The 24,615-nt window shown below is 49.0% G+C and overlaps 1 protein-coding gene across 3 annotated transcripts in view; it reads left to right on the top strand.

Annotated features, from left to right (window-relative positions):
- The first annotated feature begins 303 nt into the window (after positions 1-303).
- Positions 304-24,615, top strand: part of DHX30 (DExH-box helicase 30) — a 52,969-nt gene continuing 28,657 nt past the window's right edge. Inside the window, exons 1-5 of one of the 3 annotated variants that reach the window (XM_025377041.1) lie at positions 304-607; positions 2,724-2,818; positions 9,215-9,269; positions 16,807-16,902; positions 18,023-18,051. In XM_025377041.1, coding sequence (XP_025232826.1) covers positions 18,045-18,051 — 7 coding nt within the window. In that variant the 5' untranslated portion in view covers positions 304-607; positions 2,724-2,818; positions 9,215-9,269; positions 16,807-16,902; positions 18,023-18,044. Of the gene's footprint in view, positions 608-2,723; positions 2,819-9,214; positions 9,270-14,778; positions 14,945-16,806; positions 16,903-18,022; positions 18,052-24,615 lie in introns of all 3 variants that reach the window. The other 2 variants (XM_025377040.1, XM_025377038.1) reach the window with 2 other exon arrangements.

The following is a 24,615-nucleotide window of genomic DNA, read 5'->3' as shown; positions in this document are numbered from 1 at the left end:
AGAGGGGAGATGGGGAAGAGAGGAGGCGTGGCTACGAGCTGTGGCGGGGAAGGCGGGTGGAATCCCGGAGCCCGAGGTGGAAACCGTTCCCGGCTCAGCCATGACCCGGGTTGTTTATTCGCACCAGGAGGCGCGGCTGGCGCGCAGAGGGCACGAAGACCCTCCCCGCTCTCACACTGCAGGCAGCTAAGTCGCCGAGGAAGGTGGCAGCTTGACGCCCGACCCCGCCACCCCGAGCCGCTCGCTCTGCCACCACAGAGCAGCCGGCGCCAGCCCGTCCCCTTCGCGACTCCGCCGGAAGTCCCGCCTGCACCGCCGCCGGGCCCCGTTGGGCCGGGTACCGGGGCATCCCGGGTGCCGGGTGCCTCGAGCAGCCACGACGAGCCTCAGGTGGCACCAGGCTCGAAGCCCGCCAAGGAGCGGTGCCGCGCGCGGCAGGCGGGTGCCGTCACCCCGGGAGGGGAGAGTCGGAACGGCGGCGGGACTTCCGCCACGGGACCCGGAAGGGGCCGCGCCGCCGCTGCTGGGAGTTGTAGTCCGGCCGTGGTTGGGGGAGCCGCGGCTCATGCGCGGTGCACCGAGGCTTGTTTCACATCTGTAACAACAGGTGAATTGGGCTTTTTATTCTCCCCTTTCGTGCCCTCTTGAGGATCCTGCCGCGGCCGGGGGTGGTCGTCGCGAGGAGGGGGCCCGGTCCTACCGCCGGCCTGGCGGAGAGTGGGGCGGAGACGCCGGCGGGCCCGAGGAGCAGGCCGGGCATCCTAGGCCTGCCCGGGAAGCCGGCCCGGCCGATCCGTGGGCAGCCAGGCCTCGGCCTGCCGTTGCCATGGAGCCCGGGCGGGGGCGGGGGCCAGACCGGTCCGCCAGGGCGGGCCTCGCAGCCAGGGGCTCCGCGGAGGCCGCGGGAGAGGCAGCTTCATTGGCGCAACGACGCCTTCGCCTCAGGGGATGCTCCGTTTCCCCAGGCAAGGCCTGGAGGAAGCCTCCTGAGTGCCCCGAGACCTTTGTCTACTTCTCCTCCTTCCCGGTGCTGCCCAGACCGTTCGTCCAGAGGGAGGCCCCGTGCCTTCTGGCCCCCCTAGTTTGCCCCCTTTTGCACCGACTTTGTCACTGGGGGAGGCCAAGGGGTGAGGTATTCTTTGTTTGCTGGTGGTAACTTGCCCCATTTAGCAGGGGAAGACCAAATGCATGTTGGGTCCTTTGTTTGCAGTGAACTGGAGTCCCAGGGGTCCTCAGAACCCCCAAGCCAGGGGTATGGCATATCTATCTGGTCGTTGTGTAGCAACATTGGTCACTTGAATTGTGATTTTTCAAGGCAGAGGCTGTTGCACTTTACAACCCCACTCCATGGGGGTTTGCCATACACTAAGGTAGACTGCAGAAGGCCACTTACAGGCTTTCAACCTGGTTTTGGTTGCAGCTTACTGGCCAGAGTGAAATGAGACGTTGGTGATTTTCCTTGAAGTTTCTTGCAAGGCGGTAACCCCACTGTCATTGTGGGTCTCGACTACATCTTGTAATTTACACTTATATCTTAGAGATTTAAGGCGATGTGCAGAAACGACATCCTTTGCTGCGTTTTCTACCTGTGTTGGCTCTTTATCCCTAAAAGGTAGTTGCTCTTCAAGTGTTTTCATTTATGTAGCTGTGATACAAAGTTTTATTAAGGCCAGGAGCGGTGTCTCACGCCTGTAATCCCAGCACTTTGGGAGGCCGAGGCAGGTGGATCATCTGAGGTCAGAAGTTTGAGACCAGCCAGGCCAACATGGCTAGACATCGTCTCTACTAAAAATACAAAAATTAGCCGGTCATGGTGGCGTGCCCCTGTAACCCTAGCTACTTGGGAGGCTCAGGCAAAAGAATTGCTTGAACCCAGGAGGCAGAGGTTGCAGTGAGCCAAGATCGCGCCATTGTACTCCAGCCTGGGCAACAAGAGCGAAGCTCCGTCTCAAAACAAAACAAAAACCACATGCAAGTTTTATTAGCTGTTGGACCTTTCTTGCCCCTTTCAGCCTTTGAAGATAACAGTATAATATGTCTCAAGGAATGAACCATAGTACATTTAGGCAACAGCATGATATCCTGGAAATAAGAAAAGTAGCCTAGTATATAAGCAAGGAGGGTTTTGGAGTCAGCATGCTTCAATGCTGATTTCCATCTGCCCTGAGGCAGCTATGGGATCTTGGGCAGATTGTGTAACCTGTGCTTCAGTTTTCTTCTCTGGAAAGATAATTCCTACCTCACTGGATAGTTGCCTGGATTAAATGGGATAAAGTCTATGGAAGTATGTTACGAACTGTAAAAATGCTGTTCAACTTTGGGTTATTGTTATTTTCCCAATCTTGAAGAGTGTTATAGCTTCTTTGTGTTAGATTATCATAACTATTATGGGATTAGAACTCAAAACGGAAGTAGGTTTTGCTCTGGGCTTGCAGAAAATGGTTTTCAGGCTTACAAGGCTTTCTTTACCTTGACATCTTCTTAGATGATGTCAGAAGACTTCAGCACTTCTACAGGTGCTGGTGTAGGACAGCTCACAATTTAATAGGCCTTGAATGGGTCATGGCAAGTCCTGATTTGTAAGGCCATCTGTCCAGTATGTGCCCATCATGCCACTAACAAAATTTGTCCTTGTTAGAGCTAGTAAATGAATTTTAATGGTTGGAGCAACTTTCTTTCCCTGTGGGGCCCCCACTGTATTGACCCAGCGTTGTACTTCCCAGGAGGAGGCCCAGCCTCGTGATGAGGAATAGCAAGGAGAGAATTCAGCTCCAGTTCAAAAGCCTACAAAATCTGAGACTGTCATTGCTTTTATAAGGTAAGTTGATTTAGCCATGCACAGAGCAGTGGTAGATCTCATGCTCAGACGTACTGTAAAACAAGAGGCATGTGTTAAACCTATTTCTGACCATTTTGGAAGAAAGATATCATTTATTTTATTTTATTTTTGAGACAGAGTTTCGTTTTGTCCCCCAGGCTGGAGTGCAGTGGCACGATCTTGGCTCGCTGCAACCTCCTCCTCCCACCTTCAGGCCATTCTCCTGTCTCAGCCTCCCAAGTCGCTGAGATTACAGGCACCTGTCACCATGCCCAACTGATTTTTTTGTTTTTAGTAGAGACGGGGTTTCACCATGTTGGCCAGGCTGGTCTCGAACCCTGACGTCAAGCGATCAGCGTGCCTCAGCCTCCCAAAGTGCTGGGATCACCAGCGTGAGCCACTGTGCCCAGCCAGAAGGGTATCATTTTTAATTAGTCTTTGTGGAGTCTCTCTCCTGGAACCATCCCCTAGTGTCTCTACCTGGGGTTAAATTGTATTTCATTATGCAGGAAATCTTGGTATAATAGCATTTTACTTATCTGTAAATTACTTAAGAGAGACATTGAACTTCAAAGGTTTTTTGTTTTTGAGACAGAGTCTTGCTCTGTCGCCCAGGCTGGAGTGCAGTGGTGCAATCTCAGCTCACTGCAATCTCCACCTCCTTAGTTCAAGCAATTCTCCTGCCTCAGCCTCATGCCACCAAGCCCGGCTACCTTTTTTGTATTTTTTTTTCTGAGATGGAGTCTCATTCTGTTGCCCAGGTTGGAGTGCAATGGTGCGATCTTGGCTCACTGCAACCTCTGCCTCCTGGGTTCAAGAGATTCTCCTGCCTCAGCCTCCTGAGTAGCTGGGATTACAGGCATGCACCACCATGCCTGGCTTATTTTTGTATTTTTAGTAGAGAAAGGTTTTTTTTTTTTTTTTTTTTGAGATGGAGTCTCACTCTGTCGCCCAGGCTGGAGTGCAGTGGTGCGATCTCAGCTCACTACAAGCTCCGCCTCCCGGGTTCACGCCATTCTGCTGCCTCAGCCTCCCAAGCAGCTGGGACTACAGGCGCCTGCCACCATGCCTGGCTAATTTTTTTTTTTTTTTTTTTTTTGTATTTTTAGTAGAGATGGTGTTTCACCATGTTAGCCAGGATGGTCTCGATCTCCTGATCTTGTGATCCACCCGCCTTGGCCTCCCAAAGTGCTGGGATTACAGGCGTGAGCCACTGCGCCCAGCCGAGATGGGGTTTCACCATTTTGGTCAGGCTGATCTCAAACTCCTGACCTCATGATCCGCCTGCCTCGGACTCCCAAAGTGCTGGGATTACAGGTGTGAACCACCGCGCTCAGGCACGCCTGGCCAATTTTTTTTGTAGTTTTAGTAGAGACAGGATTTCACCATCTTGGCCAGAGTGGTCTCGAACTCCTGACCTCAGGCAAGCTCCCTGCCTCGGCCTGCCAAAGTGCTGGGATTACAGGTGTGAGCCACCGCACCTGACCGAGACGGGGTTTCGCCATTTTGGTCAGGCTGATCTCAAACTCCTGACCTCGTGATCCGCCTGCCTCGGCCTCCAAAAGTGTTGGGATTACAGGCATGAGCCACCACGCCTGGCCAATTTTTTTTTTTTTTTTTCCCTGAGACGGAGTCTCACTCTGTCACCCAGGCTGGAGTACAGTAGCACAATCTTGGCTCACTGCAACCTCTGCCTCCCGGGTTCAAGCAATTCTTCTGCCTCAGCCTCCTGAGTAGCTGGGACTATAGGCATGCACCACTATGCCTGGCTAATTTTTTGTATTTTTAGTGGAGACGGGGTTTTACCATGTTGGCCATGCTGGTCTCGAACTTCTGACTTCGTGATCCGCCTGCCCCGGCCTCCCAAAGTGCTGGGATTACAGGCGTGAGCCACTGCGCTCAGGCTCGCCTGGCCAATGTTTTTTTGTATTTTTAGTAGAGGCAGGATTTCAGCATCTTGGCCAGAATGGTCTCGAACTCCTGACCTCAGGCAATCTGTCTGCCTCAGCCTCCCAAAGCAATGGGATTACAGGCATGAGCCACCAAGCCTGGCCCACTACAAAGGTTTTTAACATTACTGCATTATGGTCGGGCGCAGTGACTCAGGCCTGTAATCCCAGCACTTTGGGAGGCTGAGGTGGGCGGATCACAAGGTCAGGAGTTGAAGTCCAGCCTGGCCAACATGGCAAAACACTGTCTCTACCAAAAATACAGAAATTAGCCAGGCGTGGTTGCGGGGGCCTGTAACCCCAGCTACTTGGGAGACTGAGTCAGTACTATCACTTGAACCCGGGAGGCGGAAGTTGTAGTGAGCAGAGATCATGCCATTGCACTCCAGCCTGGGCGATAGAAGCAAGACTGTGTCTCAAAACAAAACAAAACAAAAAAACCATTACTGACTGCATTACAAGGAACACAGCTTTCTTTTGGATCTCTATGAAATGTTCTAGAGCTCTGTAAATTATCTCTAAAAGATCCTATCTTGATTCTCATAGCATCATATTTTAGATTAGTACAGTACATGAGCCTAAATTGACAATATTTGGGCTAGAGGATTAGGGACTTTTAAAAAGCAAAACTGGCTGGCCACGGTGACTCAAGCCTGTAATCCCAGCACTTTGGGAGGCCAAGGCAGGCGGATCATGAAGCCAAGAGTTTGAGACCATCCTGGCCAACATGGTAAGAGCCCCTCTCTGCTAAAAATACAAAAAAAAATTAGCTGTGCACCTGTAGTCCCAGCCACTTAGGAGGCTGAAGCAGAAGAATAGCTTGAACCTGGGAGGTAGAGGTTGCAGTGAGCTGGTATTATGCCATTGCACTCCAGCCTGGTGACAGAGTGAGACTCCATCTCAGGGGAAAAAAAAAAAAAAAAAAAAGCAAAATCAAGAGTCTATTTGCAAGCAAATTAACTTACAAATTTTTTTTTAGAGACAGGGTCTCACTGTGTTGCCTAGGCTGGTCTTGAACTCCTGGCCTCAAGCGATCCTTCAGCTAGGTGCCCCAAAGTGCTGGGATTACAGGCATGATCCACCACACCTAGTCATTAAATTTTGCTGCTTTTTTTTTTTTCTTTTGAGACAGAGTTTCACTCTTGTTGCCCAGGCTGGAGTGCAATGGCGCAATCTCATCTCACTGCAACCTCTGTCTCTTGGGTTCAAGCGATTCTCCTGCCTCAGCCTCCCGAGTAGCTAATTTTGTCCGACTAATTTTGTATTTTTAGTAGAGACGGGGTTTCTCCATATTGGTCAGGCTGGTCTCAAACTCCCGACCTCAGGGGATCTGCCCGCCTCGGCCTCCCAAAGTGCTGGGATTACAGGCATGAGCCACTGCACCCGGCTTGCTTTTTGTTTTTTTTAAGAGAGACAGGGTCTTGCTTTGTCACCCAGACTGGAGTGCAGTGGCGTGATCACAGCTCACTATAAACCTCAAAATCCTGGGTAAAGTGATCCTCCTGCCTCAGCCTCCTGAATAGCTAAGACTACAAGCATGTACCACCACACCTGGCTAATTTTGAAAATTTTTTTTAGAAATGGGGTCTCACTGTGTTTCCCAGGCTGGTGTTGAACTCCTGGTCTCAAGTGCTCCTCTCATCTCAGCCTCCCAAAGTGCTGGGATTACAGGTGTGAACCACGGTGCCTAGCCAGTTTACCATTTCTTAGCAATAGAGTATTGTTTCTTTTTTATTTTATTTTATTTTTTATTTATTTATTTTTGAGACGGAGTCTCGTCCTGTCGCTCAGGCTGGAGTGCAGTGGCGCGATCTTGGCTCACTGCAAGCTCCGCCTCCTGGTTTCACACCATTCTCCTGCCTCAGCCTCCCGAGTAGCTGGGGCTACAGGCGCCGCCACCATGCCCGGCTAATTTTTTGTATTTTTAGTACAGGCGGGGTTTCACTGTGTTAGTCATGATGGTCTCAGTCTCCTGACCTTGTGATCCGCCTGCCTCGGCCTCCCAAAGTGCTGGAATTACAGGCATGAGCCACCGCACCCGGCCTCTTTTTTATTTTTTATTTTTGTTTTTTTGAGATGGAGTCTCGCTCTGTTGCCCAGGCTGGAATGCATTGGCATGATCTTGGCTCACTGCAACCTCTGCTTCCCGGGTGCAAGTGATTCTCCTGCCTCAGCCCCCTGGGTAGCTGGGATTACAGGCGTGCACCACCACCACAGCTGGCTAATTTTTGTGTTTTTATTGGAGACGAGGTTTCCTCATGTTGGCCAGACTGGTCTCGAACTTCTGACCTCAGGGTGATCTGCTCATCTTGGCCTCCCGAAGTGCCTGAAGTGCTGGGATTATAGGCATGAGCCACCGCACCCAGCCGAGTTTTTTTTTTTGAGACAGAGTCTCACTCTCATTGCCCAGGCTGCAGTGCAATGGTGCGATCTTGGCTCACTGCAGCCTCTGCCTCCCGGGTTCAAGTGATTCTCCTGCCCCGGTCTCCCGAGTAGCTGAGACTACAGGCACCTGTCACCATGCCTGGCTATTATTTTTTTAGTAGAGATGGAGTTTTACCACGTTAGTCAGGGAGTATTGTTTTTTAAGTAATAATCACTTAAAATGTTTTAGATTTTATAATATTCTGGTTTTCTTTTAAATTAGAATGTCAAATTACATACTCTTTATTTTCTTTATTTATTTATTTATTTATTTATTTTTTATTTATTTTTTTTTTTGAGACGGAGTCTTGCTCTGTCGCCCAGGCTGGAGTGAAGTGGCCGGATCTCAGCTCACTGCAAGCTCCGCCTCCCGGGTTCACGCCATTCTCCTGCCTCAGCCTCCCGAGCAGCTGGGACTACAGGCGCTCGCCACCTCGCCCGGCTAGTTTTTTTGTATTTTTTAGTAGAGACGGGGTTTCACCGTGTTAGCCAGGATGGTCTCGATCTCCTGACCTCGTGATCCGCCCATCTCGGCCTCCCAAAGTGCTGGGATTACAGGCTTGAGCCACCGCGCCCGGCCATACTCTTTATTTTCTTTTGGATAGAAGGTATCTATAGAACGTAACTTCCTAAAGTAAATTTTATCATTGTTGATATTGTATTGAAGTATTGAAGATTTTCTCTCTACCATATCCTATGGGCTGAAATTTCCAGCATCCCTGGGGGAGCAGAGGCCATCAGGGCAGACCTGCTATGGACCCGAAAGATTCCGCCCCAGGTCAGCCCTCCACTCCCCACCTCCCCACAATTTGAGAATGAGAGGGAATAGCAGTCAGGAGCAGGAGTATTGGCCCCAGTAGACTCCAAGCAATGTTGGACATGATTCTGATTTGCTAAACACTGTGTAGATGTTTTTAAACAAAGTTCACTTAAGGTTACTGCACTAATCCAGGAGTACTGGATTATAAAAACATCTATAAATCTGAGTTTGAGTATTTTTTTTTTTGTTTGTTTGTTTGAGATGGAGTCTCGCTCTGTCGCCCAGGCTGGAGTGCAGTGGCCGGATCTCAGCTCACTGCAAGCTCCGCCTCCTGGGTTCACGCCATTCTCCTGCCTCAGCCTCCCGAGTAGCTGGGACTACAGGCGCCCACCACCTCGCCCGGCTATTTTTTTGTATTTTTTTAGTAGAGACGGGGTTTCACCGTGTTAGCCAGGATGGTCTCGATCTCCTGACCTTGTGATCCACCCGTTTCGGCCTCCCAAAGTGCTGGGATTACAGGCTTGAGCCACCACGCCCAGCCGAGTTTGAGTATTTTTAAAAACAAAATTGTTAAACCAGAGGTGTTGCTTTTTTTCTTGTCATCTCTAAGTATAGTCCTCAGTTAAATATGCTAATAAGCAAAATGCACCGAAACTTTTGGCTAATAGTTGTGCTTTAACTTAATGTTTGTTATTTCATAGAGACTCTGTTAGGAAAAGCTTTTTATTCTGAATCACTGTACAGTTATTCTTTGATACTGTCAGTCAAATCTTATTTTTAGGGGCTTGACTAGGTTTTATGAAAGCCCAGTAAGCCATTTGCCCATAAGGCAGTCATCAGTGCTATTTCCTGATGCCACGTGACAGAAGGGGTCCATGTAGAATTTAGTTTATTCCTGGAAGTCCCAAGGAAACTTGCAGGTCTTATGATGAACTGGGAAGGAAACCTGCAAGTATTATGATGAACTGGGAAGGAAACCTGCAAGTATTGTGATGAACTAGGTAGAACTACATGTCTCTCATGATGAAATGCATCCCCCTCTGTTTAACAGGATGTGGGGAGTTTTCAGAAGCAAAGACAATTACTCTGGAGTGGAGCCGGCCTTCCAGTCCTCACGACTGGGGAGCAGCAGTTGGTGCTCATTAGTGAAGAGTTTCTTTTTTTTCAATTTCTGGACAGTGCTCTCCATGTTACTGAAGTCTTCTTTGTGGGTTGCTGGACCAGGAATATTAACTATTGCCTCTTGGCCCTCCTTGTTCTCAGGATTCCAGCTTTCCCTCCTGGCCAGAAATGTTCAGCCTGGACTCATTCAGAAAAGGTAAGACTGCAACTGTGCTTGCAACCTCATGCCCTTCCTTATTGGGATGGGCAGCTCTGAGGACTGTGAAAGTCTCTCCCCAGTGTGTCGTTCTTGCACGTTTCTTTGGGTGGTTTTCCAAAGTCCTTTCCTATAGCCTTCCTCTTGCATGGTGCTTATAATCTGTGCCAACTCTTGCCCTGGCCTTTGTGTATATTTGCCATGCTTCCTCCCAGTGCCCTCCTCTGCGTTCTCCCTGCTTGTTAAAATCCTATTTTTTTTTTTTTTGAGTTGGAGTCTCTGTCGCCCAGGCTGGAGTGCAGTGGCGCGATCTCTGCTCAATGCAACCTCCGCCCTCCTGGGTTGAAGCAATTCTCCTGCCTCAGTCTCCATAGTAGCTGGGATTACAGGCACCAGCCACCAAGCTCAGCTAATTCTTTTTCATTTTTAGTTGAGACGGGGTTTCACCATGTTGGCCAGGCTGGTCTTGAACTGTTGACCTCAAGTGATCCACCCACCTCGGCCTCCCAAAGTTGTGGGATTACAGGCGTGAGCCACCGTGCCTGGCCTCTAAAATCCTATTTTTCTAGGCTAGTATTTTATACCATCTCCTTCATGAAGATGTTGACCAAATGCAGTCTTTCTCCAACCTTCCTCAGTACCATACCTGTTAGTTCTCATGATTAGTCTATTCTGAATTAATCATTGTGTCACTAGATTGGAAGCTCCCTGCAGCCAGGGCCTGTTGTGCTCTTTTATCATGCCTAGCATCTGGCCAGCATTTCGCACATAGTAGACCTCAGTAAACACTGGTGGAAGTGGATTGAATCTGTATTAGGCTATTCTTGCATTGGTAGGAAAAAATACCTGAGACTGGGTAATTTATAAGAAAAGAGGTTTAATTGGCTCACATTTCTGCAGGGTGTATAGGAGGCATGCTGCTGGCATCTGCTTGGCTTCTGGGGAGGACTCAGGAAGCTTTTACTCAGGGGTAGAAGGTGAAGCGGGAACAGGCATGTCACATGGCAAAAATCAGGATCCAGAGAGAGAGTTGGGGAGGTGCCACACAATTTAAACAATATCGGCTGGGTGTGGTGATTCACGCCTGTAATCCCAGCACTTTGGGAGGCCAAGGTGGGCGGATTGCCTGAGCTCAGGAGTTTGAGACCAGCCTGGGCAACTAGGTGAAACCCCATCTCTACTAAAATACAAACAATTATCCAGGTGTGGCAGTGTGCGCCTGTAGTCCCAGCTACTCGGGAGGCTGAGGCAGGAGAACAGCTTGAACCCGGGAGACAGAGGTTGCAGTGAGCCGAGATTGCACCACTGCACTCCAGCCTGGGCGACAGAGCAAGACTCCATCTCAAAAAAAAAAAAAAAAAAAAAAAAATTAGCTGGGCGTAGTGGCAGGCGCCTGTAATCCCAGCTACTCGGGAGGCTGAGGCAGGAGAATCGCTTGAACCTGGGAGACGGGTTGCAGTGAGCTGAGATTGTGCCATTGCACTCCAGCCTGGGCAACAAGAGCGAGATGCCATCTCAAAAATAAATAAATAGGCCGGGCGTGGTGGCTCAAGCCTGTAATCCCAGCACTTTGGGAGGCCGAGATGGGCGGATCACGAGGTCAGGAGATCGAGACCATCCTGGCTAACACGGTGAAACCCCGTCTCTACTAAAAAATACAAAAAAACTAGCCGGGCGAGGTGGCGGGCACCTGTAGTCCCAGCTACTTGGGAGGCTGAGGCAGGAGAATGGCATAAACCCGGGAGGCGGAGCTTACAGTAAGCTGAGATCCGGCCACTGCACTACAGCCTGGATGACATGGCGAGACTCCGTCTCAAAAAAAAATAAATAAATAAATAAAATAAAATAAACAAGATCTCATGAGAGGCTGGGCATGGTGGCTCACGCCTGTAATCCCAGCACTTTGGGAGGCCAAGGCCGGCGGATCACTTGAGGTCAGGCATTTGAGACCAGCCTGGCCAACATGGTGAGACCCCTGTCTCTACTAAAAATACAGAAAATTAGCCAGGTGTGGTGGTGTGCGCCTATTCCCAGCTACTTGGGAGGCTGAGGCACGAGAATCGCTTGAACCCGGGAGGTGAAGGTTGTAGTGAGTTGAGATCGTGCCACTGCACTCCAGCCTGGGCGACAGGGCAAGAATCCATCTCAAAAAAAAAAAAAAAAAAAACGATTTCATGAGAATTTACTCACTATTACAAGGATAGCAGCAAGCCATGAGGGATCCACTCTATGACCCTCCAACAGTGGAGATAACATTTGTTTTTTTTTTTTTTTTTGAGACAGAGTCTTGCTCTGTTGCCCAGGCTGGAGTGCAGTGGCCGGACCTCAGCTCACTGCAAGCTCCGCCTCCCAGGTTTACGCCATTCTCCTGCCTCAGCCTCCCGAGTAGCTGGGACTACAGGCGCCCACCACCTTGCCCGGCTAGTTTTTTGTATTTTTTAGTAGAGACGGGGTTTCACCGTGTTAGCCAGGCTGGTCTCAATCTCCTGACCTTGTGATCCGCCCATTTCGGCCTCCCAAAGTGCTGGGATTGCAGGCTTGAGCCACTGTGCCCGGCCCATTTGTTTTTATTTGTTGTTGTTGTTGAAGTCTCACTCTATTGTTACCCAGGCTGGCGTGCAGTAGCACGATCTCGGCTCACTGCAACCTCTCTCTATCTCCCGGGTTCAAGCAATTCTCCTGCCTCAGCCTCCTGGGTAGCTGGGATTACAGGCGTGCGCCACCATGCCTGGATAATTTTTGTATTTTTAGTAGATATGGGGTTTCACCATGTTGGCCAGGCTGGTCTCTAACTCCTGAGCTCAAGTGATTCGCCCGTCTCGGCCTCCCACAGTGTTGGGATTGCAGGTGTGAGCCACCGCTCTCTGCAGGAGATTACATTTCAACATGAGATTTGGGTAGGGACAAATATCCACACTATATCAGAGTCATTCTTACATTAGTGGTCATAGAAACTCTGGCAAGTCTTGAAATTAGTCTCTCCAGCACACACAGTGAGGGGGTTGCGTAGGCAATGGCAGAATTGAGCCATGACAGGGCTATAGGGTGGAGTTCACGATGTGTTTATAGGAGGTGAAGTAACTTGTGGGGACTTTAGGAGCCAGATCCTGAGAGCTTTGTATTTCTTAGAAACGTGATTTTTCTTCTTCAAGAGACTGAAGAGTAAAAGGCCTGTAGCCCATGTTGAAGCTGATCCTGAGGCTTCTGTCTGAGGATATTTTACAAATAAATGAGAACCATAACAAAATGTCCATAACTGCTGATTAAATAGGTCCTCCTGATTGTGTCTTCTCTCTAAGTTGTGTTCCTCGAGGCCTGGGAAACCCCTGGCCACGTGGTGCCCTGTGTAACCCATTGAATGGGGCCAGAAAGAGGGCTGAATGTACCAGGGCTCAGAGCAGCCTCTCCCTGCCTCCTTGTGTGTCTCCAGCGACTCCATCTGTTTTCATATTGTTTGAAAAAATTAATTTCTGTCATCCTGGGCTTTTTTTTTTTTGCTAACTATGTAAGAAGGAAAAACCTGAACTTGAGATTAGTGTGGGCAGCACATTTTTTTTTTTAGCTAAAATTAGCACTTTATATTTACTTACTAACCAGTGGGCTTTGTTGTCTACCCACTTGTAAAAGGTCGATGAAAACAGGTTTTCTCATCGTGAGAGTGTCTCTGGATTAATAGTACTGATTTTGTAAAGAGATGGAAAGCTCAATAAAAATCATGACGCTTGGCTGGGCGCGGTGGCTCATGCCTGTAATCCCAGCACTTTGGGAGGCTAAGATGGGCGGACTGCCTGACATCCGGAGTTTGAGACCAGCTTGGCCAACATGGTGAAACCCCATCTCTACTAAAAAAAAAAAAGAAATACAAGAATCAGCTGGGTGTGATGGCAGTCACCTGTAATCCCAGCTACTCAGGAGGCCAAGGCAGAAAATCGCTTGAACCCGGGAGGCGGAGGTGGCAGTGAGCTGAGATCATGCCACTGCACTCCAGCCTAGGTGACAGACTGAGACTCTGTCTCAAAAAAAAAAGAAAAAAAAAATTTTTTTTGTCTGGGCGACGTGTCCCATGCCTGTAATCCCAGCACTTTGGGAGGCCGAGACGAGAAGATTGTTTGAGCCAGGAGTTTGGGAGCAGCCTGGACAGCACTGGGAGACCCTGTCTCTCTGTATTTTTAGCAAGCGCCACCTCCTGGGTTCACGCCATTCTCCTGCCTCAGCCTTCCGAGTAGCTGGGACTATAGGCGCCAGTCACCACGCCTGGCTAATTTTTTGTATTTTTAGTGGAGATGGGGTTTCACCATGTTAGCCAGGATGGTCTCGATCTCCTGACCTTGTGATCCACCTGCCTCAGCCTCCTAAAGTGTTGGGAATACAGGCGTGAACCACCGCGCCTGGCTATTTTTTATATTTTTTTAAGAAATAAAAATAATGATAAAAATATATATATATATTTGGTGGAAACAGGGTCTTCCTATGTTTCCCAGGCTGTTCGCAAACTCCTGCCTTCATGTAATCCTCCTGCCTTGGCCTCCCAAAGTGTTGGGACTACAGGTGTGAGCCACTGTGCTTGGCTTGAGCTTTCCTTTTACATGTTTCTTTGTTCTTCATCATGAAATTATGAGCTCCTAGGGTGTCATGAACCTTGAGAGGAAATGTAAGTTGATGTGAAGCTTGAGGTTCTCGAGTTTGACTGACTGGGGTGACTGACTGGGGCTTAAATCTGGCTTTCCCTAATACTAGCAAGGTGTTAGCTTACCTGATCCTGTTTCCTACCCCCTATCTTCAGGACTACAGTGAAGATATTAGAACTGAAATACAGGAAGAGCACCTGGCTGTGGTCTGTGCTCAACCCTTAGTCTTGGGCATGGTATGCCCCTGATAAATACTGTAGCGCTATAGCCTTACCTCAGCATGCAGTGTGCTGTGAGGTTGCATGATTGAGCACCTGTTGTGTAGGAGACACTAGGGTGAAGAGAGCTCTATTTCAGAGATGCTTCTTGGTACTCTGGAGCTTTTAGCCTCAGTGGGATGGGCCATTTGATGGTTCTGATGGAAACAGCTATAGCAATTTCATGCAGCATTGTGGATGGTGGCGCACTGGGTCTTGTGGCTAGCTACCATCTTTCCCATTATGTAATTTAACAAAGCTGTTGGCAAGAATGCCCATGTTCCTGGTAAGTTACTTGTTGCTGCCCTTGCCAGCGTCGTAACTCAGCTGTCTGATTTCTTACCTGTAATGCCATCAGACTCAGGCTACAAACAGCAAACTTAACAATAAAAAAGAGAGAGAGAAAAAAAGAACCAGCTGAGTCTTTCACAGCCAGCACAAAACTTTGAAAAACACTGGATCAATAGCAAGAATGTGCATTTTCTCTCCAGCTACATGGTCAGAAGTGGGCTCAGTGAAGTTGTGGGATTGTAACGACTCTCTCCCAATTGCTGAAAATGCTTAATGAGATAATAACTAATCATTGAATCATTTATTCTTTTTTTTTTTTTTTTTTCAATCCAGCATCCCTGGATGTGAATGAGGACCCTCCTTAAACAGGAATGGAGAGGTTGAGCTGGTCATTTCCAACCTTAGCTTCAAGGCAGAACTGGAATTAGTTTCAAAATAAACCTTGATCCTAGGCACTTAGTTCTAGAAGATCCTACAAGCACGTCTGCTGTAACCCTATGTATGTTTTCTGTAAAATCACATACGTATAAAATAAAAAGAAAAAAAATGACACATTCATAATATTATAAGAGAGCTTATGGGAAAAATAGAATTGGGCCAATGCAACTGCAACTTTGTGACCAAAATATGACAAAAACAATCATTGGTGCTTGGGAAGATGCTTTGGACCACCTAGACAGGCAGCTCAGGGTGATGTGATGCTACAAATGTACAAAGAGCTGTTTTCTTCTTCTTTTTTTTTTTTTTTTTGAGAAGGAGTCTTGTTCTGTGGCCAGGCTGGAGTGGATGGCGCAATCTTGGCTCACTGCAACCTCCGCCTCCTGGGTTCAAGTGATTCTCCTGCCTCAGCCTCCTGAGTAGCTGGGACTACAGGCACATACCACCATGCCCTGCCAATTTTTGTATTTTTAGTAGAGACGGGGTTTCACCATATTGGCCAGGATGGTCTTGATCTCTTGACCTCGTGATCCACTGGCCTCGGCCTCCCAAAGTGCTGGGATTACAGGCGTGAGCCACCGCACCCAGCTACAAAGAGCCTTCTAATGCAAGCAGAGCTGGCAGTTACTGAGGAAGCCCAGGTGGAGGTGGAGCTCTGAAACAGCCACTGTGGTAAAGGAGTGTGCGCAGCTGGGACTGTGAGGGAGGAGGGTTGGAGTGCAGGACTTGCTTCCCCCCAACATTTTATTGTGAAAATTTTCAAAAATACTGAAATATTGAAGACATTGTATAGTGAACACCTTTGTATCTACCACCTTGATTCTCTATAGGCACTCGATTTTAATAAAAAAAAAAAAAAAGAAATAGCTGAAAGGGCTTTTTCTTTCCTGCTGAAGATTATAATTCTACTCCTGCCTTTTCAGCTCCTTTGCCTTCAGAATTTTTTGAAACAAGAGTTATGTTTTACTGATATCTTTCTCCTCTTTACTAATTGTATATGAGTCAATTTGCATTCCACAAATGAACGTCTTTGTAGAACAGGTGGTTTCTCAAGCTTCAGGTGTGTGTGGCCATCTCTGCTCCCCTTCTACCCCATTTACTATACTGAAACCAGGGGGGCAAAGACAGCAAAGAGCGCATGCATTTCTCCCACCCCCCAGACTAGTGACTCTCTGAATGTCACCATTTAGGTGGTTTAAAAGGACCTTAAGCCTTCCTTACCCATGTATTTCCACCTTCCCGTGGAAGACTCAGTGAGTGTCTTAATTTTCATTCATGTACCTCAAGTTTTTGGGACTTCTTAGAAATGTACTTTCTGGTTACTAATAAGTAGCATTTAGCCCCCAAATGAATGGAAGTATTTGGAATGGCAGGTTGTTCTCTTTTAGAAAGAGGGAGAAGGCTGGTAAGTGTGTGTGGGTCTGGTTTTAGCTCTCAAGCTGGACCCACATAATACAGTTGTCCCTCTCTTGCCCAGCTCTTGGAGGGAAAGAACGATTTGAGATTTGGTGGCTGAGGTAGCCATCCGGGGAACCCATAGCAAAGCTACCATAAGAAGCAGACACGTGGTGCTTTTGAGTTGGCGGTACCAAAGCTTTCAGCTTTCTCCTGTTGTCCTGTCACATCCTCACAACTAAGAGAATTATATAGGATGGGTGTTAACCTCATAGGGGGTAGCTAAGGGGACAGGAAGAGCTTGAGGGCTCTCTCCAAGGCTGTCACGTATCACATCATATGAGACGCTTGCCTTCTTCCCATGTGGTGTTGTTAGTGCTGTTCCTCAGAACCTGTGGCTGCTCCCAGCACCGTCTAGCAGCCCTGCTGCCCAGAGCTCCTCACGGATGCTCTGAGTGAGTCAGTTCAGGGGTCTGTGACTGTGAGGGGTGAGAACATGTCGCCCTGATGCCCTCTCTCTTTCCCCAGATCGGGCCCAGCACAGGCAGCGTCAGTGCAAACTTCCCCCACCCCGCCTTCCACCCATGTGTGTCAACCCTGCCCCTGGAGGGACCATCTCTCGAGGTAAGGGAGGAGCCTTGCCTCCAGCAACAGCTTGGTCCAGGGTCTGTGGGGAGGCGGGTGGCAATGGGAGCCCTGGTACCAGGGCCACAGGCCTCCAGAAAATGAGTGAGGAAGGGTGGGGTTAGCAGAGCTGTTGGAGCCCTGAGGGAGAAATTACTTGGAAAAGTCTGGGTTTCTTCATGATCCTTGGACTCATGGCCTGGACCCTCCAGTCTTCTTGGGCCTCCTTGTGTGGCCTGGACTAAAGCCTAGGCTCAGTTTGGGTGGTTCTCTCAGCACCAGCATGGAGAATCTGCAGAGCTTGGGGCATCGAGGCTCCTAGAAGTCCCTGATCAGGTGGCTCAGAGAGCAGGGTGCTTGTAACAGGGCCGGAACAGACAGCCCTGACTCAGCCCTAGTGCTCTCCATCTTGGAGGCTTTGGGGATACACACAGATCACTTTCCTGTCTCCCATGTGGCACCTCAAAGCACTTTACTGACATTAAAATGTGCCTCTCAGTCCATTTGGCAAGGTAGGCTGTCCTTTTGATTGGGGAGAATGTTAGAGCACCAGGTAAGTGGCAGCTTACCTCAGGCCCTACCAGTACCCAGGGATGGCGCCAGGGATAGGACCCAGGGAAGCATCGCTGCACACATGAGCGCCTCCTCTCCTCCCTCAGACTTATTAATAGACCTTTTCCAGGCCTGCTAAGGCCAGTGCTCCTGGAAGCCTTTTTGTCCTGATAGCTGCTCTTCTCCACCCCATAGGCTGCCTGTCCACACCCCTCTGCCTAGCTGAAGGAGCCCTGTTTTAGGTCATAGAGTCATTTTTTCATCTAGAGACAGCATGTCTACTCTAGGGTCTGTCTGTAAAGTGCTTTGAAGGTCAAGAGCTCAGGAGGAGTGCTGGAACACAGAGCACCTCAGTTTCTGCAGCCCATGCTGCTGCTGCATCCCAGGTAGTTTCCACAGTCCTGCTGCCACGGCCCTGACTACTGACAGCAGGATAGAAATGAGTACTTCTAGCCCCCTGATCATTTGACTTAGGTTTTAAAGAAATGCCACCCCCCCTACCGTTACCAAAACAAGAGTTGATTGCCCTTTTTTTTTTCTTTCTTAAAATGCCCTGTAACTCGAAAAGGCTGAACGTTAACATTTCCAACATGGCAGGTGAGTGGCTCTGAGAGTGTCAGATGTGCTTTGGCTAAGCTTGAAGACGGTTAGTTGGGGTTAACCAGGCAGTTGGCTAGGCAGTGCCTTCTTGAGCACGCGCAGAGGAGAACACTGATTGCAGGATGGGCAGTCGCTGCCTCTGGGGCAGCCCCACAATTGCTGTGCTCTCTTCCCCAGAGGAGTGCAGACCCTTGAGCCTGGTGGTCTCTCCTCACAGCTGCGCCTCCAGGAGGCATCGTGGATATGTGCATTTTGCCTTCTCTCTCTCAGCTAGAAGCAACAGCTCTCTTAGCCTGCAGATAGCGATCAGGCCTCTCCCCTGTGCTTTCTAGCTCCCTAGAGGCTTTACTGGTTCTCCTGCCCTTAAGGAGATGTGATACAGCAACAGTCTCTCTGGTGTTCATATAAGGAAAACAGTACACAGAAAATGGTGGCCATTATATCGATCACAGTACTCAGCAGAATCAGATTTGGAACTGAAAAAAAATGATCACCTCCCTACCTCCTTGACCGCCCTTCCCCCACTGCCAATGTCTTCCCAAGGCTTCCTTCCAGGGTAAAGGGTGAGTACATCAAGAAACTCACCTCTGGCTGTCCCTTGTCACTCTGCCCCACTTACTCAGATTTGAGACACAGAAAGCACCATGGGATGACACTTCTGGCAGGATCTTGGGGGCCACAAAACTGATCTTTCCTTTCCATTGCCTCGGATAGATGTGTGCCCTCTTCTTGATGTGGTGGTTTACGTCAAGAGACTTGTGGCTGGCCGAGCATGGTGGCTCACGCCTGCAATCCCAGCATTTTGGGAGGCCGAGGTGGGTGGATCATCTGAGGCCAGGAGTTCAAGATCAGCCTGGCCAACATGGTGAAACCTGTCTCTACTAAATATACAAAAAATTAGCTGGGCGTGGTGGTGCATGCCTGTAATCCCAGCTACTTGGGAGGCTGAGGCAGGAGAATTGCTTGAATGTGGGAGGCGGGGGTTGCAGTGAGCTGAGATCGCACCAGTACACTCTAGCCTGGGCAAAAGAGCAAGGCTCCATCTCAAAAAAAAAAAAAAAAAAAAAGAGACCTGTGACTTATGTGGAAGGGGAAGCCATGAGGACGGATGACCTGGTAGGGCAGTCAGGTGCCCACCTGGCTCCTGTAGCTCCTCTTACCCATCTCCTTGCCAGCCAAGTGGATCCTTTCTTGCCATTTTGACCACATGTAATATATCTAAATATGGTTGGGTAAGTTGCCAAAATATAGGCTGAGACCCCTGGTTTCTTTAGGTGTTGGTGGTCCCTTCCACTGTCCCTCTAGAAGTTCTCTGCTCTGCCCCAAAGCCTGAACTATCTTGGGCTTCGTCTTGTTGCCTTTTTCTGGGGCCTCCAAAGTATAGGTTCCTAAAGCATTCTCCCGTGTATTCAGCAGATCCTTTACGCCTTAATTCTGTGCTGCTAGATGTAGTTGTTTAGCACATATAGTACCAGATGTCATGCCCGATCCAGAAGTGGATAGAGAGATCGCTGAACCAGTAAACCCTTTCTTTTTTCAGAACTTCCCTCCTTTTTCACAGGCAAAGAAATCAACTTTCTCTCCTCCAAGAATACGGAGAAGGCTTAATGTTGGTGTAAAGAAAGGGGGGCATGCCTAAGGTCCTCTTTTTTTTTTTTTTTGCCTTTGTTTTATTGTTTCTAACTTTCTATTTCTATTTATCTATTTATTTGTGAGATGGAGTCTCGCTCTGTCACCTGGGCTGGAATGTGGTGGCATAATGTTGGCTCACTGCAACCTCTGGCGCCTGGGTTTAAGTGATTCTTGTGCCTCAGTCTCCCTGGTAGCTGGAACTACAGGCATGCACCACCATGCCCAGCTGATTTTTTTGTATTTTTAGTAGAGACGGGGTTTCACCATTTTGCCCGGGCTGGTCTCCAGCTCCTGGACTCAAGTGATCCGCCTGCCTCAGCCTCCTGATTACAGGCATGAGCCACCGTGCCTGGCTTTTTTCCTAACTTTCTTTTTTCTTTTTTTGACGGAGTTTCACTCTTGTTGCCCAGGCTGGAGTGCAATGGTGCAATCTTGGCTCACCGCAACCTCCACCTCCTAGGTTCAAGTGATTCTCCTGCCTCAGCCTCCTGAGTAGCTGGGAATACAGGCATGTGCCACTATGCCTGGCTAATTTTTTGTATTTTTTTAGTAGAGATGAGGTTTCTCCATGTTGGTCAGGCTGGTCTCAAAACTCCTGACCTCAGGCAATCTGCCCACCTCGGCCTCCCAAAGTGTTGGGATTACAGGCATGAGCCACTGTGGCCAGCCCTTTTTTCTAACTTTCTTTAAGGTCCTTGATGGATTGATTGATTGATTGTGATGGAGTTTCACTCTGTCGCCTAGGCTGGAGTGCAATGGCACAATCTCGGCTCACTGCAACCTCCCTCCTGGGTTTGAGCCATTCTCCTGCCTCAGCCTCTTGAGTAGCTGGGATTACAGGCACCCGCCACCATGCCCAGAGCTAATTTCTGTATTTTTTTCTTTTTTTTTGAGGCGGAGTCTCGCTCTGTCGCCCAGGCTGGAGTGCAGTGGCGCGATCTCGGCTCACTGCAAGCTCCGCCTCCCGGGTTTACGCCATTCTCCTGCCTCAGCCTCCCGAGTAGCTGGGACTACAGGCGCCGCCACCACGCCCGGCTAATTTTTTGTATTTTTAGTAGAGACGGGGTTTCACTGTGTTAGCCAGGATGGTCTCGATCTCCTGACCTCGTGATCCGCCCGTCTCGGCCTCCCAAAGTGCTGGGATTACAGGCTTGAGCCACCGCGCCCGGCCAATTTCTGTATTTTTAGTAGAGATGGAGTTTCACCACATTGGCCAGGCTGGCCTTGGACTCCTGACCTCAGGTGATCCACCCGCCTCGGCCTCCCAAAGTGCTGGGATTATAGGCATGAGCCACCGCACCCGGTCTTTGAGGTCCTTTAGAGGAGGAGTTGGCAAACTTTTTTGTAAGCATCAGGTAATAAATATTTTATGCTGTGTGGGGCATATGCTTTCTGTTGCAGTTATTTGACTCTGCCATTATAGAATGAAAGCAGTCATAGATAATAGCAAATAACATAATAGAATAACAGTAAATGAGCGTGGCTCTGTTCCAATAAAACTTTCTAACAACAGTCAGGGGGCTGGATTTGGTCTGTAGGCTGTAGTTTGCCAACTCCTGCTCTAGACCAGTGAGGAGAAGATCACAGAAGCAGAAGAGTTCTAAGAGCTGCTGTAAAGAGTTGCCCTTATCTTACAAGAGTCAGTGAGGTTTGTGGAGGTGAAATACTTGCTCAGGGAGACTTTTGCTGTTAGAACCCAGTTGAAATAAATGAATAGGAAAAGGGGACTGCATTAGTCCATTTTTATGCTGCTGATAAAGACATACCCAAGACTGGGTAATTTATAAAGAAAAAGAGGTTTAATGGATTCACAGTTCCATGTGGCTGGGGAGGCCTCACAATCATGGTGAAAGGCAAAAGGCACATCTTACATGGTGGTAGGCAAGAGAGAGAGAGCCAAGTGAAAGGGGTTTTCCCAGCCAAGTGTGGTGGCTCATGTCTGTCATCTCAGCACTTTGGGAGGCCGAGGCGGGTGGATCATTAGGTCAGAAGTTCAAGACCAGCCTGGCGAATATGGTGAAACCCTGTCTCTACTAAAAATACCAAAATTAGCTGGGTGTGGTGGCGCATACCTGTAGTCCCAGCTGCTTGGGAGACTGAGGCAGGAGAATTGCTTGAACCCAGGAGGCAGAGGTTGCAGTGAGCTGAGATCGTGCCACTGCATTCCAGCCTGGGTGACAGAACAAGACTCCGTCTCAAAAAAATAAAAATAAAAAATAAAAAAGGCCAGGTGTAGTAGCTCACGCCCGTAATCCCAGCACTTTGGGAGGCAGAGGTGGGCGAATCATGAGGTCAGGAGATCAAGACCGTCCTGGCTAACATAGTGAAACCCTTCTCTACTAAAAATACAAAAAATTAGCCAGGCATGGTGGTGGGCACCTGTAGTCCCAGCTACTCGGGAGGCTGAGGCAGGAGAATGGCGTGAACCTGGGAGGTGGAGCTAGCAGTGAGCTGAGATCACACCACTGCACTCCAGCCTGGGCGGCAGAGCGAGACTCTGTCTCAAAAAAAAAAAAAAAGAGCCGGGCGCGGTGGCTCAAGCCTGTAATCCCAGCACTTTGGGAGGCCGAGACGGGCGGATCACGAGGTCAGGAGATCGAGACCATCCTGGTTAACACGGTGAAACCCCGTCTCTACTAAAAAATACAAAAAACTAGTCAGGCGAGGTGGCGGGCGCCTGTAGTCCCGGCTACTCGGGAGGCTGAGGCAGGAGAATGGCGGGAACCCGGGAGGCGGAGCTTGCAGTGAGCTGAGATCTGGCCACTGCACTCCAGCCTGGGCGACAGAGCGAGACTCCGTCTCAAGAAAAAAAAAAAAAAAAAAAAAGAAAAAAAGAAGAAAAGGGTTTCCCCTTATTAAACCATCAGATCTTGTGAGACTTACTCACTACCATGAGAAGAGTATGGGAGAAACAGCCCCCATGATTCAATGACCTCCCAAACAGGTCCCTCCCATGACACATGGGAATTATGGGGGCTACAATTCAAGATGAGATTTGGGTGGGGACACAACCAAACCAGGGACAAAGAACCCCCTGGGAACAAACTAGTTGGTTGGCATCCCTGGAATTTTTTTTTTTTCTTTTTGAGACGGAGTCTCACTCTGTCACCAGGCTGGAGTGCAGTGGCACAATCTTGGCTCACTGCAACCTCCGCTTCCCAGGTTCAAGCAATTCTGCCTCAGCCTCCCGAGTAGCTGGGACTACAGGCACGCGCCACCTTTGTATTTTTAGTAGAGATGGGGTTTCACCATGTTGGCCAGGATGGTCTCAATCTCTTGATCTCGTGATCCGCCAGCCTCAGCCTCCCAGGGATTACAGGCATGAGCCACTGTACCTGGCTGATTTTTTTTTTAACATAAAAATCTAAACGTCTGTTCAACACATGTGTTGTAAACTACAAAAAATAGTATAATGAATCTGCAAGTACCTGTCACCCAGCTTCAACAATTAACAACTCATGACCAGTGTTGCTTTGTGTATAGCTCTTCATTTTGGCTTCTTTGGAAGCATATCTAAGAAATCATGGCATTTCAACCTTATGCCAAATGGCTGTCAGAACAGAGTGCTATCCTGAGGGCTTCCTCAAGTGCCACAAAGGGCTTGGGTCCTGCTGTCCAGATTGGGCCTTTCTGTCTAGACTGTTGTCTCTTTCAGCTTTCAGATACCATTTTCTTTTCTTTCTTTTTTTTTTTTTTTTTGAGATGGAGTCTTGCTCTGTCACCCAGGCTGAAGTGCAGTGGCGTGATCTTGGCTCACTGCAACCTCCGCCTCCTGGGTTCAAGCGATTCTCCTGCCTCAGCCTCCTGAGTAGCTGGGATTACAGGCACGCGACACTATGCCCAGCTAATTTTTGTAGTTTTAGTAGAGACGGGGTTTCACCATGTTGGCCAGGCTGTTCTCGAACTCCTGACCTCGTGACCCGCCCGCCTCGGCCTCCCAAAGTGCTGGGATTACAGGCATGAGCCACTGCGCCTGGCCTCAGATACCATTTCAAAGTTTGTCCTTAGCCATTGCAGCCACTACTAGGCTAGGTAAGCTTCTGGATTCTCTTGAGGGAATTTAGGCTGTTAACAATCCTTGAAACTTACTGTAAGGCAGCATGGATATCTAGACTTTTGGCAAACTGATGTGCCACCTGGCCAAATGCCAAGTCCTGGGAGAATCATGTTCTTCATTCCCAATATGGATGATCTGGGTAGGGGTGTTTGATACAGATGGTGGTGTCCACGTGTGACAGTTGCAGTGTCACACAATTGCTGCCAAAGCCACCTTCCCTTTTGCCTCTTTCCTGGTAAAAACCCACCGAGAAGTAAATGGCAAAGCTGGAGTTGAAGCTATACCACTCTGCCCAGGTGTGTCTCTAAAGGACCTTTCCCCTGTTGTTTCAGACCTCAGAGGGCGGGGGGTTCTCCAACACAGCACTGTGCAAAGCCTTCTGAATATTCCCATTTGATCCTATCCACAGCCACACAGAATGAGTAGAGCAAGTTTGTTCTAATTTTCCCAGCTGATGAAATTGCCCAGGTTTCTCAGCTGGCAAGTCATATAATTTAGGCTAAGCCCAAGTATTAGGACTCAAATTCCATGTTCTTTTCATGGGCAGCAGTTCTCTTTTTTTTTTTTTTTTTTTTTTTTTTTTTTTTTTTTTTTGAGACGGAGTCTCGCTCTGTAGCCCAGGCTGGAGTGCAGTGGCCGGATCTCAGCTCACTGCAAGCTCCGCCTCCCGGGTTCACGCCATTCTCCTGCCTCAGCCTCCCGAGTAGCTGGGACTACAGGCGCCTGCCACCTCGCCCGGCTAGTTTTTTGTATTTTTTAGTAGAGACGGGGTTTCACCGTATTAGCCAGGATGGTCTCGATCTCCTGACCTTGTGATCCGCCCGTCTCGGCCTCCCAAAGTGCTGGGATTACAGGCTTGAGCCACCGCGCCC

Source organism: Theropithecus gelada, chromosome 2, assembly GCF_003255815.1.
Source record: "Theropithecus gelada isolate Dixy chromosome 2, Tgel_1.0, whole genome shotgun sequence".
Taxonomy (NCBI): domain Eukaryota; kingdom Metazoa; phylum Chordata; class Mammalia; order Primates; family Cercopithecidae; genus Theropithecus; species Theropithecus gelada.
The sequence above is the reverse complement of the archived record's forward strand: the minus strand, read 5'-3'. Positions and strand labels throughout refer to the sequence as shown.